At 32.6% G+C, this 18273-nt stretch overlaps 2 protein-coding genes and 1 long non-coding RNA gene across 6 annotated transcripts in view; 1 reads left to right on the plus strand and 2 right to left on the minus strand.

Moving 5' to 3' along the window:
* Nucleotides 1–337: 337 nt before the first annotated feature.
* Nucleotides 338–2415, minus strand: LOC105688080 (60S ribosomal protein L8). The gene is made up of 5 exons (XM_012404119.3): nucleotides 2260–2415; nucleotides 1808–1955; nucleotides 1334–1475; nucleotides 789–1102; nucleotides 338–585 (listed from the first exon to the last, which is right to left on the minus strand). Exons 2-5 carry the CDS (start codon nucleotides 1943–1945, stop codon nucleotides 406–408), a joined length of 774 nt encoding a protein of 257 aa, XP_012259542.1. The 5' UTR covers nucleotides 1946–1955; nucleotides 2260–2415; the 3' UTR covers nucleotides 338–405.
* A 500-nt stretch (nucleotides 2416–2915) lies between these two features.
* The window catches only part of LOC105688081, a 32579-nt gene continuing 17221 nt past the window's right edge, over nucleotides 2916–18273 (minus strand). Inside the window, exons 3-14 of one of the 3 annotated variants that reach the window (XR_007279694.1) lie at nucleotides 16137–16193; nucleotides 15973–16072; nucleotides 14150–14455; nucleotides 8838–8967; nucleotides 8694–8745; nucleotides 7749–8389; nucleotides 7515–7665; nucleotides 6875–7057; nucleotides 6667–6811; nucleotides 5749–5871; nucleotides 5427–5651; nucleotides 2916–4023 (exon numbers count right to left, since the gene is read on the minus strand). This is a non-coding gene — a long non-coding RNA (uncharacterized LOC105688081). Of the gene's footprint in view, nucleotides 4024–5426; nucleotides 5652–5748; nucleotides 5872–6666; nucleotides 6812–6874; nucleotides 7058–7514; nucleotides 7666–7748; nucleotides 8390–8693; nucleotides 8746–8837; nucleotides 8968–14149; nucleotides 14456–15972; nucleotides 16073–16136; nucleotides 16194–18273 lie in introns of those variants that run through there. The other 2 variants (XR_007279695.1, XR_007279693.1) reach the window with 2 other exon arrangements.
* Nucleotides 7540–18273, plus strand: part of LOC105688079 (rho GTPase-activating protein gacZ) — a 30284-nt gene continuing 19550 nt past the window's right edge. The window contains exon 1 of one of the 2 annotated variants that reach the window (XM_012404117.4): nucleotides 7540–7678. The gene's annotated coding sequence lies outside the window, so the exon portion shown is untranslated. Of the gene's footprint in view, nucleotides 7679–14403; nucleotides 15067–18273 lie in introns of those variants that run through there. The other variant, XM_012404116.4, reaches the window with a different exon arrangement.

Below are 18273 nucleotides of genomic sequence, written 5' to 3' on the forward strand. Positions count from 1 at the left end.
TGAGCGCGGCTAGTTCAGATTGAAAAAAAAATGTCTTATTCTCTTATCAATTTAGTCTCGATTTTAGGAACGAGCGGGCCACTCATTAGTTGTGCTGAATGAATGTTTTTTCATCATTCGTTTTACTGTGGCAAGAAGTTATAAAAATTCGGATGACATGGACTTACGAAGAGTTGTGGAAATTTTCCATCTTATACACGTTTCATCGCAAGTCCGATTTATAGCGGAACAAAATTGGCTGAACTAATGCTGAACTCCAGACGGAGAATCAAACAGCCTAAAAATTTAACATAAATATTCTAAAGACATCGGCGGATCCGAAAACATCGGACGACAATTTTGATGATTTTCATTTTATTTTCATTTATTGTATAATTTACACCTGAATGACGAGCAGCGTTTAGTCTAATCCTCCTTCTTGGTGTCGGTCTTTCCTCCTCTGATTCTACCGGTACGACGAGCAGCAATCAGACCGACCTTGCGTCCAGCGCTGGTTCCTCGCTTGACAGTCGAAGCCTTACCAATATGCTGGTGATTACCACCACCGTGGGGATGTTCAACGGGGTTCATAGACACACCACGAACCTAGAAAAATATTAGTACCGAACATTCGCAAACCGTATTTCAAACGATAACAATAATATTCTATACATGGGAAATATCTCAGTCAATGTTTGATCCACACAGTAATGTGGTTCAGGTTTCAAATGTCATACCATCATTGGAATATCTATAAAGCAATGGAAACACTTGCTTGACATATTCAAAGATTCTCTCATAATTCTCACCTTAGGCCAGCAGTTCCTCTTGGCCTTGTACTTGTGATACGCACGTCCAGCCTTAAGGATGGGTTTGTCAATACGACCACCACCGGCAACAATGCCGACCATGGCTCTGTTGTTAGAGGGCATAACTTTTTTTGCACCAGAAGGCAGCTTTACTCTAGTCTTCTTAGTGTCGGGGTTGTGGGCAATGACGGTAGCGTAGTTGCCAGAAGCACGAGCTAGCCGGCCTCGGTCACCAGTCTTCTCTTCCAAATTGCAAACAATCGTACCTTCAGGCATTGTACCCACGGGCATAACGTTGCCAATCTGAAGATTAGCTGCAGGAAAAAACGTAGTTTCATAAGTATAGTCGTTGATAATCAAAAGGATTTTATACAAGATCATAAAATCGCTTCAGAAAGAGCCTCTAGATGTTACTCCTCAAGAATCTTAGGAAGTAGGTATTCTAGAATTCATCATATCAGATATTTTGTGAAGATTTGTAGATTGACGAGTTTCAATGTAGTTTTTACATGAACTTGAGAAAAAATGGAAGGATATAGATTTACCTTTCTTTCCACAGTACAAAAACTGGCCGGTGTACATGCCCTCGGGAGCAATGAACAGTTCCTTGCGAGTCTTGAACTTGTAAGGATCACGGAAGTGTACTACGGCTAGCGGGGCACCACGGCCGGGGTCATGGATGATATCCTATTAGAATAACAATGATATACGCCGAATAAGTTTTCAAATTCCAAGCAAACCAATGATCATATCCAATAATCAACTTCAGAAAGAGCCTCTAGTGTGATCAACTTCATTAACAATCAGTTGTAGGATTACTAGAAATCATCATGTACGAAATAAACCAGATGACACTGATTCAATAAGGTGTTATGTCGTGATGTCGTTGCCCAGCCATTGATGGTAACACAAACAGGATTATAACCTCAAAGGGATTGTTTTGCAGTCTTAAAGAACCAGATAATCGAACTATTCTAATGTCTTCATAATTCGCAACGGCAATATTTACAGTTACATACCTTGACAACACCCTTAATGTATCCATGACGTTCAGAATAATCGAGGGAACGAAGTTTTGGAGCTCCCTTTCTCCTTTTGGTGTGGGAGCGGAACACAGATCCAGCTCCCTTACGCTGAGCGCGAATGACACGACCCATGGCTCAAAATCTGTGAACATAAGAAAATCACGACTGTAATATTTCACACACGTTGGATACACCTCAAATAATTCGTTGGCGTCTGGCACGTCAAATCGTTCGCCATTAACGGGGCACGAGGAAATCGTATGTTGACATCCCTAACCTCGAGTCAACAAATTTGAGAATATAATAAATTTTTGGAGCAAAATTATGAATTCATGAAATGTATGGATCTTTTATAGGGAGTTCTAAACGAGTCTAGCTATTAGATTGACATTATTTATCAGAGATATTTTAGGATTTCACAAGCACTGAGAGCGAAGAACACGTACCAATGGAGCCAGCGGCAAACAGAGGAAGTCATAGGCGACATCGACCTGAACCAAACGATATGGCGATGCTCGCAGTCGTTCGATTATTCGATTAGTTACGGAATTCGACTTCGCCAATATTCGAAACATTACCGCCTCTACTTTTTCTCCTTTTACCTGAAAAAAAGGGAAGAAACCATGAGAAACTAATAACATATTCAACAGAGCTAATAAGTTTAAGAATCCGTCAATATTGATCCCTTCAACTTTTTCATCTCTCCCAAGTTTGAAAAGGTCTCGAGTATTTTTAGAGCGGCTCTTAAAAAAGCGAACTAATCGATACAGACATGAAACCATTCGTGGTAATTAGTAAAATAATATTAAAAGGTATCAAAGTGACATTCTCCGCGAAGACCAAGGAAGCCAACAAAATCTTATCACCAACAATTTATCCCCATCTCGTTTTTCAACCGAAATATTTCTAAAAATGTCCCAAAGACTAAACATTTCCATCCTTATGTAATCTCATATATTTTTAACACTCCCACGTAGGAAGCTACATAATCTGCGTTACCTTAGACGTCTACACCACGTTCATAATTTGTGTCTTGTACTTTGCGCCCACTTCGCATTATATTTTATAGATATATGTATATCCACCTAAATACGTTGTAAGAAAGCGTAATTGTATTTGGTAAAAAAAAAATCGCCTTAGCACGGTCTGCAAGATCCAAAATAATTATCGAGTAATTATAATACCCTGTACCTATACATATGTAACATATGTACCTACATTTATGTTGATAATATTCATACCTATGTATTGAGCACATGTATACCTATGTAAAGTAGCGTGTAGTATGTCATATATTACGACGCAGCTATGTATATGACGCCGATCATCCAAGGAGGACCGGTTACAAAAACAATTTCTTACATACGGCGTTACTTTTTGTCCGAAAAGATCACGTTAGGTTAACACATTTAATTGCACCGTTCATGTGCTTTATATTCATACGCACACTTTATAGTAAAACTCAGATATAATGAGTGTATAGTACATATTAAGGATTTATAATGAGATACGACCCCGATAATGACGTAAATCGAAACTAAAAAGATCAACTTAGATATCTCGTGGTAATTTTTTTCGTTTTCTTTTTCCTTTTTTTCATTCTTTGCTTTTTTAATTCATAATTCCGGTATAACAAGCTTCCTCGAAGTAGGTAATATACATAAACCTATATACATTACAGTGAAAAAGTTCACATCGTGCATATACACTAAAACAACCGAATTATTAGTCTCATCGTCAGTAAGTTCAAAATTTTTATACGGACGTCATATCAATTTTTGTTTGGTAATTTTTTTTTTTGTCGCAGTACTATCATCTCAGATGCACAGCAATTTACATAATTTAACGTCTACTGCTCGATTCGGAATGTAACTCAAACTAACTCAAAAACCGTTTCATTCCCCATAACTGAAAGCGTTTCAACTTCCTTTATATAGTGTAACGGTTTCTACGATATAAAAAGTAAAAAGAAGAAATCAGACAAGAAGCAAAAAATATAGCGTAAAAAGGAAGAAAAGCTTGTGATCTTCGAGTGACACGATCATGATCAGTGACAACCTGCTTGATGTGAGGTAACTTGCAACAGCATGCTGCACACATTCTTTCTCCTAATCGAAACGTTTTTTTTTCAATCCTCCTTTACTTGGAGCTCTTTATAGGTTCACTCTTCTGCTGATAGGTATATGGGATCTAGTTTTCTACAATCAGACCTAGGTACAAATAGAAAAAAAATTAATGAATAAAAAAATAAAAAGAAACATGGAGCGGTGAAACTAGTCGTAGGTCAGCATGTCTATTTACCACTTCATACCAAGCTTCTCACTCTCTGTACAAATATTTTTTTGTCATTACTTTATTATTATGTTTTTTTTCTTATAACATTTCAGCGAACGTTTTTGGAGAAGTAGATGTACAGTATACGATTTTTGTTATTTCTTTCCGATTCTCTTATAAATCTGCATTGCCAGAGAGATGAATTTTTCTGACGAATTAATCTTTCTGGCCTTAATTACTTTATTAATTATAAAAGTTGAATAAAAAATATCGCTGTACGGTGAAATTTGTGAAATTAATTGAATGAAAACAAATAGGGGAGAACAAAAATGAATAAGTAAATAAATGAAAGAGTATTAACACACTCTCGTAAATTACACCTCCGCATTGCAGATTTTGATTTATAAATAAAATGCGAAACTAACGTGAGGTGGCGTAACAGCAGGTACAATTTAAATGTTTAAAAGACATCCAAAGTTGTATAATTCAGAGATTCAAACCATTCAAAGAGGCTTTACTGACTGACTAACATACCTATGCATTATACATATAGGTATATACCGACGTGTGTGCTGATATAGCACATAGCTATTCTATCGCATGGATGTCACGCAATGCGATTGACCTCGATTTCAAATGGAATTATGTAATTTTGCACTGCATTTATGTAGAGGAATGAAACTCCCGTTCATTGCTCATGACTCCGCCTTACGTTGAGATACACACATTTATTATCTACAATTTATTTATCTCGTTTCAATAAAAACTCAATTCACATTTATGAAGTCGAAAGCAACAATTCATCTTCAAAATATTTGACTCGTCACAAACAACGTTATATATATTTGTTATCTCAAACGTACAACCGTCTGCTATATCTACATCCTCTTAATAATTGTTTTTGAAAAAAAATTATAACAGACAATTAAAAGGAAAATAAAAATGACGGTTAAAAATTGTTATTTACGTACAAAACTAAAAATAGTACTATCCTCACTTTGTCAGTGTATTTCAATCATTTAAAAAATAATTAAAAAAAAAAAAAAAAAAAACGTATAAGTATAGAAACCAACAGAAATTCCCCGGGATCAAATAGCAACGTGATTTTACTGCTGTGCAGTGCACAGGGTCGCATCGCGACGATTATGGATAACGAAAAAATAATAGGTAATTACAAATTGTTTCAACGGCACTGCGCGACTCTGTACACGTGTATACATATAATTCTTAATGGCATTCCTTCTTCTATATACCCTTTAATTCTGCACTAGCAAAAGAAACGTAGGTTCATACCTATATATAATATACAATAAAACATTTATATAAAACGTTGTAATACCTGGTTATAAGATCAAATCATTGTTATTTCTTTTTCATCGCATTAATAATTATAGTTTTATTTTGCTCCTATCCTAGCCTACGTAATTTCCATTCTTCATTGTAATAACAATGCCATCTTCGCGTAGATTTTTACCAATTTCATAACAATTGGGCAATATTCATGTACGCATATGTGAGTACGTATACGTCTAGCCAGTTTTTAACGAGTTCTGTGAATATTTTGCTATCAAAATAATAAAATAACTACATAGACCGAGACATAGACATAGCGAAAAATATTTCAATCGATAAATCATTTGTATAAAATTTTATTTCCATACCTTCATTAGGTGTATTCAACTTCGAAGAGATTTGCATGAGGTTTTTTTTACGTAATACTAATAACGATTATTATAGCTGATATTACGATCATCATTCCACATCCCGCGTTACTCTGCACGAGACTGAAACAAATTCTGACGATAATATTTTTGTGACGCAACTACATGTACATGCAATGTTCATACATAAGTATACATACATATGTAATATGTACAGATTTATATCAAAGTTTTTAGTGAACCGTCTACTGATAGAAATCAGAGGAATAAGTAGAAAAAAAAAATACAACACTAACATAAGAATGATAAATTCATAAGGTTAATTTCTTAGTTGTTTTTTGATTTCTATACGAAGTTTAAATTCGGAAGCCAATTTTGCACTGTCTACAAAAATAATTCAAGAAAAATAAACAGAAGAAAGACGTTCGTGCAGACTATATTTTTTGAAGTTTTGTTCTTGCTATTTGTGGTCTTTCTTCTTATGATAAATAGAAAAAAGATTCTAATTCAAATTGCAGACATTAACTAATTATTATCGTTTTTGGTGATGTAGACACAAGTATAAAAAAAATCTATTTTCAAGTTAGGAATATTATTTTTTATTTGGGATAGTAATTGTTTATAAACATCAGATTGCGGAATGTCTTTTTAAATCTTGAATAATGAATTGCTGAAATTCATCCAAATTGTATTGATGATTGTTATAAATCGAATAAAAAATAATTTTTGATCTCTGTGAATGTTTTACCCATTGAAAATTTTGCTCTAAACTGTGTTTCCCTGCAGTTATAGTGAAATGCAATACCAGAAGTCCTTGTCTTTCCCTGCGACTGGTACCATATAATATTTTTCACGCTGATTTCCCACAATAAAAACCCATGCACTCATTATGAACCTTACATGCATACATCTACGTACCCACGTATATGTTGTTTCCACCTACGCCTACTTTCCGTCTCCTGTTTTAAACTCGTAATCATCATCATCGTCGTCGTCGTTGTCATGATCTTGATTGTCTAAGATAGTTCCCCATAACATGGAGATGTAAGAAATAGTACTAACACTGCAACAATAATATCCCTTCCATCGGTACATAAAACGTAGGATTTTTAACTTACATATATACCTATATGCAGTCGTCGTTGGTCTCTTTCTCTTATTCAGTAGAGACCTCCTCCCCACTACCATGAAATCCGGTGTCCAGTTATGTTGCTGTGGCGAGTATACACTCGGTGTTCAACAGCTCGAGCAAGTTTTGCTTGACTGTTAGCTCTGCCACGCTCTACTCGTTGCCCGTGATAATGATACCCTGAAGTTTTTCAAAGTTAATATACTGTTCTTTACATCAACATTTTTTTTATAACGCACATTTTGGTTATACAAATATATGTTCATGTAAGACATGGATCAAAACCAGTAAGAGATAATAATAAAAGAATAAATAAATAAAATAAAAAGCACCGCGTCGGGAGAACGGTTAGAGTATAATATAGATACCTTATAAAATACCTTGCAAACTAGATATATGTTTTCATTTTTTTGTTTTTTATACCGCAGATTTTGAAACGGCAAAATAATTTTCGTGTGGTGAACGGTGTAGTTGTTTTAAATTTAAAAAAAAAAACCAAACGGTTAAACCATGAGTTCAGTCATGCGGTAGAAATGACACCGATATAACAAACGCTAAAAAAAAAATACCAAAACAAGTGCAAAATGTTTTAAATAATCATGTGATGAGAAGAAAATCTATTTGAGATCATCATTACGTGATTCTTCGCAATAGTTTTTTCTTGCTTCAACGTCAAACTCTGATTCTTATATCTGCAGTCCATATGCATCAAGGAGGAAACGAATGAGGATCTAAAATTCAGTCATGATCAATCCAGGCGACTGAGTTTTGTTGCTCATGACTCCGCACTGCAAATAAAAGGTAAATAATTTGAATATAAACATTTATAAAAATTCTTAGTATTGGTAACGTGAAAAATGAATTTTTGCACCTGCAGGAATAACTGGATATATTTCCTTTTGTTTCGCTCATTCTTATGGGATTAGACATTCTTCATTGCAACCTGAAGTTTATAACATAAATTGACTGCCGTTATTTGAATCCCATTGAAAATTTTACCTGATACAAAAGAAATGCTACATTCCTTTTCTTGTTAGCTATAGTAGATTTTTTTGATAAAGGATTACAAATTATTCTTCAATTCTTTTTTTTTCTCAAACTATACTTCTCATTCTCATTCTCATTCTCATTCTTCTTCTTCTTCTTCTTCTTTCTCTTCTTAGTTGTTATAATAAGGTGCGCTGCAACTTCGCAGCGCGGCGGTCAGTGCGAAGGAGGTGAAATGTGGAGTCCGGGGCAAAGAGGGAGAGAAAGAGGAAAAAGAGGGAGGGGCGCACCTGCCATATTGAATCGCTTCCATGGGCCCCTGGGCAACGGGAGGTCCGTAAGAGGGCCCAACCGAACGGTGCCCCTGCCGCTTATACTTCTTGTAACTTGCGCCTGATTTCGGTCCTTCTTTTCTTTTACTTACAATTAGATTTTCTTGCACGTCCATTCGCCGTATGTAAAAATTGGGACCGTCTAGATTGAAGAGTTATGTGGTACCCTCCGAGACCCTCATACTGAAACGAACTAAAAAATATCATAATTAGCAACCGATTGTTTGAACTTCCGGTTAAATTTTGGCCCCGTAAATTCTGAAGAGAATTAGTTGAATTTCAGTTCATACAATATCGAATATTTATAACCGACCAAGCGTAATTTATAGTCATATATTTTTTATAAATGAAACACCGCACCTTTTCCGGATTCGTAGAATGCACATGTATAATAACATATAGATATGTTTTTATATAAATATATATATTATATAAATTTGAATCTCAAGTTGTTCAAATTTTGATGTATCATATATTATATGGCGATATATCATTACCTATAGCCAGCTGACGGTGACAAATTTATTCCAAGTACATGCTGCAGTTTTTCTGAAAAAAATCGAAATACAGACATTACAGTTCGAGGGCAATAAATAAGGAATTTGAAACGTAAGAATAAAAATTGAGGATCAATCACATACCTGTACATCGTTTTATACCGCTATAGCACAATTATATTCCATGCACAAAAATGTGACGTGCAATGTTTATTGATGTGTTATTTATTGTCTGTCCGCACAAAAGTATGTCTCCTCCTGACGCAAGCGTTTGCTGCAACAATAAATTCACAGATTTAAATGAAAATATGAAGGAAACAAAAAAATATATATAAATAATAAATAAAAGAAATAAATTGACCCGCGTAAATGTACAAACATTACATTATCAATAAGAATCGATTGAAAGAAAAAGGAAAAGAAATTGAATAATGTTCTGTATTCTCATTTTTCTACTTCTTTGTGAAGTCTTTTTGGACTCATTTCTAACGTTTCCACTGATATACGTGAAATACGCTGGCCTTCGAAAAACTAAAATCATCTCGTTCTCTTAATTACTTCTACTTTACTTATGACTGAAAGCATGTTATAATGTATTATCTATACACCTTTTACATACTAAAACTGATATAGAAAGTTTAATCTATTATTTTGTGTTAGAAAACCGCCTAGCTTTAAGCGTTTTCCTCCAGTTATATTTGGATCTTTGACGCTAATGAATTCAAAAATTCTCCACTATTTTATTTTATGAAATACCTAGCTCGTTCACCTATACTGCTGAAATATGCAGACGAGTATCTGAGGTCAGCAAAGCTTACCCACATATAAAAATATATGTATACATACTACATTATATATACCTTGTGAGATAAATGTTATGTATGCATAGTGTATTATCAATGTTCCAATAAACGTATAATATATGTATATATTTAACACATTTTATGTAGGTATATATAATTTATACCCAGAGGCAAACGACTCTACAGTTATATTTTTATTGTTTCTCAATTTAGGATTGAAAAACACAAAAATATATAATTTTCAACGAATTAGTTTTATACATATGTATATATTGTAGAGATTTGATATTTTTCACGGAAAGTTTTCGTTCATGATTTTATTACATAAATTCTCATATCATACATGCATACGTATGAACACGATGTACGTATGCATACATGGTACACATAATTTTTTACAAATATCACCAATTTATAGATGCGCTGTACATTTAACCGTCCGTTTATGTGATCAAAAAACGAAAAAAGAACGAATCGATCAAATGTAACATCGATTTACAATAATCATCAATCAGGTGCTATATAATAAGAAGGCAGAGAGAAAAAACTTTGACAAAAATAAGACGGCTGAGGTTTAACGACACTGTTTCCTCAGGTGGAGGGATGATTATCTGATCAATATAGAATCTAATTCGCAATGAAAGCATGATGAGGAGAAAAAAGAAATTGATAGATTGCAAAAATTATGAAGAAAAATTGTGCAAACCGTTAACTTTTTTCTCAGCAATTTTTACTGTTAGATTATTCTTATGCGAACTACATGATCAATCATTTTTGTACGGATGTAAACATGTACGCATATTAATTGTGAACGCATATAGAACCGAGCAATTTTTTAAAACTTGCCAATATAGTTGTATTCGAAGAATCCATGAAGTATCGGCATTAATTAAAAGTGATACCACTTTTCCAAAACTCTCTGTGCACAAATTTAATTATAACTATATTATTACACGAAAGTATATAGCTATGTATGTACATATATATATACTTGAAAGTAAGTATGATCAGGTGCACCGCGGTATACTATACATACTTACAGTACATTAAGGGTACGTGTACGCCACATGTTCACGTGATAAAATACATAGAAAGAAAGAAATAAATATAAAAGGAAAGAAATTCAAATTCAAAATACCGATGAGTATAACGCGACTATGGAAACAAGGATTTTTCTTCATCTTTATATTTCAATTCCAGATGATTCATAATTCAATTTCAGCGTCTATTTGCCTTCGTTTTTTTTCTATTCACTTACAAATATATGTTATATTATCATATGTAATTATCGGTGAAGAAGTTTAATTGAGATACGGCATCCTTTATCCTATATTGATTATATAGATAGATAAATATAGATAACGGATATCCCATCATACAGGGACTACGTGGTTACGATATTCATGTATATATACATAACATGTACTTTATACATAGGTATCTGCGTACATGACTTTTTACCTATCGGATATTATAGGCCCCCTTGAAATTAATTTCAGTTTATTTAGCTATTTTTAAATTTTCATATCATAATATTAACCCTTCTTCATATGCATACATCCTACCTGTGCTATAATTCGTGTGTTATATTTTACTTACGATATTCCAAGAACGTTTGAATCGAAATTTTTTAAATCTCTTTCTGATAATTCACACAATTGAAGAAAAAATCAATTCAAATGAATAAAACAGAAAAGAGAAAAGAAAAACTGAAAGATATTTTCGGTCGTTTAATAACTTAACGGTCAATTTGATTTTCTAAATCCAACCAACTGATTAAATTAAAATTGACTATCAGTGCATTATACAAGAATAATTATTTAACTCCAGAAATAATAATCTATAATTGAGCATCGATGAATTATGCGATGGCTGTCTAAATATAATAATATTTATACACAAAAGATATGTACTTTCAAATAATAGGTACCTGAGTATATATATTTTCATACGTATGTTACGTAATTTTCGTGTTATTATTGTATAATTATGATCTATATCTGCACGAAAGTCTTTGAAAATGATGATCGATTGAAATAAAATCATATAGTGTATAAATATTCAAAAATAAATATTTTGAATTAATACTATTATAAATGTACAGGTTTTTTTCTTCGGATCAGGAAATTTTCATCTCAAAAATAGAACGATTAAAAGAATATCAAACTCATCAATGATATAAAATTTCCGACTGTGATTCTTAAATTTCGTGAAACCCAAAAAACTTGAAAAAAAAAAAAAAAATGTTTTTAAAGTCAAAAACTTTTGAGAGGCAGATTTTTTTGTTCATTCTGTTCATTCTGAGCTGTTATATAGGTACAGTGGAACGCCCTCATGAAATGTATATTATAATGTAAACGCGGTGAAAAATATCAAATTATTTACATAAAATTTGCATCACGCGAATTTTCGTCACGTCGACATTATATGGCATATATTTATACAAATACAGCCTACGCATTTTCATATTTTCAATGTATCATCTTGTCGTTTTTCTTTTTCTTCTCCTCTGTTTCTTCTTCTCTTTTTTTGTTTTACCAAAGAAAGAAAAATTGGAAATTTGTATAAATTCTAAAAGAATTATACTACAAGTCCCAAAGGATAGTTACAGGTAGGTTTTTAAAAAGAAGTGAAGGTGACCTCGTTGCAGGTGCGACCGAACTCTGGTATGAACAATGAAAAGAAAAAGAAAAGATTGAAATAAAAAAACGAGTACAGGGAATAAAAATCAGAATAATGACAATGGTGACAATACCGAAAAAAGTAGTTAGTCTATTCTTAAATACGGATGCTGAAAATCTTCTAACAATCGAATTTAATGAATTTTGTGTTTCACAAAATTCAGATTTCTTTGTACGTACGTAATTTTACAGTGGCATTTGAAGAAGAAAAAGAAAAAACACAATGGCGGTCCTCTAATGGAATATAAATTCTGTAGGTTATTCTGTTTCGCCTCGTTCGAGTGCATTCTGAAAATTCTCATCATCGTTTCATCACGATCTAGGCATCTCAGATCTGGTCTGTATGAATCTTGAAATAGTGAATCACATATAGTTGATTCATACTGGTAATAGTAATTATTATTATTGTCGTTCTGGCAATTTTCACTTCCTTGGAACGATTTCCTCCAGCAGTAGCTGCTTATGTACACGTGTACATGACATCGTAAAACTAGATATATGGGACAATATAGTATACATACTTGTATATATTTACTGTATATATCTACTATAGGTATATATGTATTTATATAATATGTGTTAACATCGGTGAAGCAGGGCATGAGCTTTTAGCCGGTCAGAAGACCTTGTCAATTTGCAGGGTCAATTTCATCAGGAGGGGTCGATTCAGAACTACTTTACTGTTTGGACTTGCGTTTTACTGCAGCACGGGCCTAGCCTACCGCACGTTTTCTCTCTGTTTCCGCATAATCTAACAACCGCTCCTACTTTTTTTTCTTTTAAAAAATTTTTCCAACATTAATTGAAGAAATGATTGTTCTTGAAATCATAAAGTATTGATGCTGCGTTCCATTCTAGTTTAATACTATAGGCAGATTATAGATAAAAACAAAATGGAAGACTCTTTCATAAATATATGTAATCGTATCGTATTGATGAGATACAATTAAATTGAAACAAGAAAAGATAAAAATTCCAAATGAGAGAAGACTAAAATTTTCAATTGACAGAATAATAATTGATGAATTATTTAAATCACAAAAATTGAATTATACGCGATTGGTAAAGCTGATATGTGCAAAGTATGTATCAACGGAACTCGCAGGTAGAGCACACGACTGGATTGCACAAAAAATACAAAAATGGTTAAAAAAAAGAGAGAGAGACAAAATTTACATTAAAAATATTCAAATATTCACAGAATTTAAAATTAAAGGAAACGAAAAGAGGAACCAACGAACAATTACTAATCTGCTGGTGTATAGGAGGTGATTGATTTTTTCATCAATTAATTTTTTACATCCCAATAAAAAATTCCAACCAAATGTAGGAAGAAAAAAAAACTAAAATAACAAAATGGCGATAGGGAAACATTATACCCACTCGACAGCAGGTCAAATTGGCACGGAATCTTGCATATGTAATCATAATTATACATGTCAAACCCACTGTGCATATACATAGGTATATGTATAATATCGCGAATAAAATTTCAAGTGTCAACGCAGAGTTTTGAAACAGATTAAATATATAGACATGTAGTATACGTGTGTATACCTAAGGTAATAATTATCAAACGTATATAGAGATATATATACAGTACACTCGTATACATACTATATATATAATATGGAGGCTAGATTAGGTTGTATTAAATAATTAATGCGCGTAAATTAACGCGTTGATTATAAACACAGTATATAGTTATAATATATGTGTGGTTGTAACAATAATTACTGTAATATTCATATTACGCTCGGCTCGGTACAATAAATAAAAATTAAAATAAACAACTGCATAAACGACATGTAATAAAAGGTGAAAGAAAATAAATGTATACTAGAAAAATCAACGTTTTAGTAGGCGTGTGTATAATCAAACGAAATTCGATGACAATTTTTAACAATCTTTCAAGACTTTGATTTTTCTTCTGATACATACTTATCCCTCTTTCTTTATACTATAAACTCACCTACAGTCATGATTAGGTAGGAATTGGTATCAGGTATAGCGTCGTAGTCCGCAGGTGCCGCGGCGCTAGGCGTCGTGACGGCTACCTCTAGGTTCCCTCCTCTGTTTTATACGTTTTATAGCGATCGGTTCACTGCCTATGCGACGACGCAGCAGCAACGGCTGTGGCGGTGGAGGAAGAAGAAGCGGCGGTGACGTTCTTTACGAAGTATTGAGAGGAGTTCGTTACTTCAGTTCTTCAGTTTCAGTACGCGTAGAATCGCGAGCGTGCGACGATATTCGTTGCGTCTGAGATATAGAGGCGATCCTATGTAGTCAGACGAAAACAATTAAAAGTTTTGTTACATGTAAATTTTATCCATCTAATTGCTAACTGAACACAAAAGTTAATCATTTAAAAAGAGACTTGATAACAAGTTGAATATTTGAATTTTCGAATTTTCAAAGCGTTATCATATATTTGTTTGTACGTGTACGAATAAACTTATAGTACGCTCGGGTGTATACGGTATTTAAAGAGAAAAAAAAAAGTATTTTTAACGGCAAAACGTGTTGATAAATAAGTATCCGTTAAATTTTGAAAAAATAAAAAATTTCAAATCGATTCACGCACATATATACACATTAATTACACTGCAGTCACGTGAAACGATTTTTCTGATGATAACTTTATACAAGAACTTATTCGAAGACCGTTACTAATTTATCACAAAAGGACTAAGAACAATCATATTATACAATAATAATAATAATAATTTTTGAATAACGTACAATATTATCACGCTTTCTCTGCAGAGCGCATATTTAAATTACACGTGCATTAAATTTATACATTTGAACAATTTTTTCTCCTTCACCGTGGTTAAAATAGAACGTGGATTATCTGCAACTATAAATTTGATGGTCGTTCAAATCAAGGTAAATAGATTCCAACTATAAAATAGTTAATTTTGAAATAATGCACGGTCTATTTTATTTATTTATTTATTTATTTATTTATTTATTTATTTATTTATTTCTACCTTGGTTTTATTGGACTGTTGATTTTTTTTTCCAACGAGAGAGTTTGAAATCCTTTGAATGTCTAAAATTCAAATATGTTCTGACAATGATGAAAGTTTCATCTTAAAAAAAGTAGATAAAAAAATTAAAGCTATACTCCGGATATACATGTATACTGCCTTTAACGAAATATAAATGTGCATGTATACGTATGCATTTATATAATACATGAATTTGGAAAAAAGTCAGAAAATTATATCAATTTATTCTATCTCTCCATGTGCCTATTATTATTCTGCGTCTATGTTATATCGATAGCATCGCGCTACATATGTATATATACTTCAATTAGTTTATTTATGTGTTTCCAACGTTACCCAACTCGATACTAGTGGATACAATATATTTATAATCTAGCTAATTAATTTAAATCTTTAATAATTCAATGAATAAAATAATTACCTACGTCTCTACACATAATGAAAAGCGTATTCATAGAAAACCCATCTCGTCAAATTTGATATCTTCGCAAAGCAATGCAGTTTTTGAACAATCAAAAATTGTATCCCCATACATTTCATTTTTATTCATTATTCCTTCCATTTCCTTTCTTTTTCCTCAAATTTATTCGACTAATTAAAATAATTCTAATCTAAGCAGGCTGTATGATGGCGTCGTTCTATTATGACGGTGTAGAGTAATTTGCCGACTTTTAAATTATGTATACGTAAAAAAATTAGATTTTTTCGAGAAAAAGTGAGAAATTTTTGTTAGAATCTATTTCGAATTAGTTTAAAAAATCGCAAATGCCGAGGTCATTACCGGATCTGTGTATATTTTTTCCTGTCGTTCTTCGTCATCCTTAGGCGCACCTTTCAGTCACTACGTGCCTTGATATCCGATGATCCAAAACGACCTGGAACTGAAGGATATTATATCAGGAAGAGTTTGGCTAATCTCTTTATAATCTCATCTTAAAATAGTACCTTTCTATAAGATACCCAGCGTCGTTTTTCCTGTTTCACGGCTTTCACTCATAATACCTGCAGCAAACCATAAGAGAATAATTAATTCATCATCATATATAAGCATGCATAATAAACATCTCGCAAAAGCGCGGCAGAAAAATCGATGATTGAAAATTAATAATTAATAATTATAATGTAATTAATTAACATAATATCTATACGATAATATTATACCTATGTTCATTGTCCGATTCTATATGCAGGCGACAACGATATTCAATTAATTCATTCGTATAATGGGGTATGGTTAATTTAAAGAAAAGAATATAAAAAATTATCACATCCAGCCCATAAAAAAGAAAAAGTAAAAGAAAAAAGAATCATGCGTTATCGTATACCACTGGAATACGTGTACAATGTAGATATGTGTACATACATATATGTAAGTAATAGGAAAGTACATACACATACTCGCGTGCATATTACAATGAACTAGGAGGAGATTCCCCATTTCCCGTTTCTTACGTGCGAAAAATCTCAACGAAAAATACACGCTGTACGTGTACAACACTATGTACGGTGAACACGTGATATAAAATTATAAGAAAAATAATCAGAGCGTCATAATCTTGCGTACGCTATGTGTGAAGAGTGTTAGAATTGCGAATACCGCAATATGAAGTACATATTATGAAGAATTATTATTATAATTGATATAAAAATCTTCCCCGCACGATTTTACAACGCACGAGAATATGAGAGGCGAGAAAAATCGTTTCTTTTTTTGTCTTCTGAAAACGCGTCAAAAGTTATTCGCGAATATTATATTAATGTATCTGGAATATACACAGAATATTCTAATACATCTATCTACGAGGTATCTTGTCAGTGCGGTAAATATATTATATATAATTTTTTTTTCTTGTTTTACTCGCTGATGAGGAACCTTCGCGAAAATAAATATATTCGGGGACATTTATGTATAGATTCGGTCCCGTTGATATTTGTGCAAATTTTTTTCTTTGCCTTCGATTTCCGTTTTTTAATTTCTTTTTTTTTTTATTTCTAAACCAGATATCCGTTTTGTGACTTTGACATTTGATTATTACGAAACGTTTTTGAGATATACATAAATATATATACATTATACATGTATGTAATTATATATTATATGCATTATGCAAAATATTTGACGCATATTCATGTATCTTTGTACACATAACATACATATAGTTCTCCTAGATACGAGCGCAACTTTTGCATAGAAATCTGCACGCCCCATATTTAAAAGCTAATAAATGCTAGAACACGTACGATAGATTTTAGCTTTCCAACTACCTCACACATGCATAATATATATATACGAATATGTACCAATAGAATTTATATATATATATATATACGTGTACACGTATATATGTTAACACTTCCGCAACGGTTGCGATATAACGTACGTTAAAAAGGCATTGGAATTTTTTATACGACAAGAGCTCTTCAGCCGCCATTTCTTAGTTTTAATAAATTTTTTTCCATTTTTTCTTCTCTTATAACTTCCGCAAAACGTTGCCCCTAAGATATCGATCACAATACACTCGCTCGTCGAGATCACTGAATTCTTGGTATAATTGTCATCAGCTGAATGTATGTATAAGTATATATGTACAAGCCGATTTAACAGATTTCATCTTTTGGTTATTAATGTTTTCTAACTTACTGATTGTTATTAATTTAATGATGTAATGACGATGATGATAATAACGTTTGAAATACAAACCACCATAGTATGTATGTGCGTTTGTATTGGTAATTATTGTGATTCATCGCAGACTATGTATATAAATTATATATATATGACTAATCGCGGTGTATAAACATATGTATATTATACATACATATAATTTAAATACATATCATTACATTACATGTACGCCTGTGTGATGATAATCAGAATTATTGCGGTGTGCAATCCCCCGTTAGTGCAGCAATTTATACATGTATGTATTACATACCTAATAAAATTTACCGTATAGTTAATATACAGCTCGTATGATAACTGAACATACATGTAGGCATATGTATACATACGAATGTATAATGTAATCGCCGTTACAATTCTGCGTCAACGTGTAAACGGAATATTAATATTTCAATCATT

The sequence above is a fragment of the Athalia rosae genome, chromosome 7 (genome assembly GCF_917208135.1).
Source record: "Athalia rosae chromosome 7, iyAthRosa1.1, whole genome shotgun sequence".
In the NCBI taxonomy this organism is placed as follows: domain Eukaryota; kingdom Metazoa; phylum Arthropoda; class Insecta; order Hymenoptera; family Athaliidae; genus Athalia; species Athalia rosae.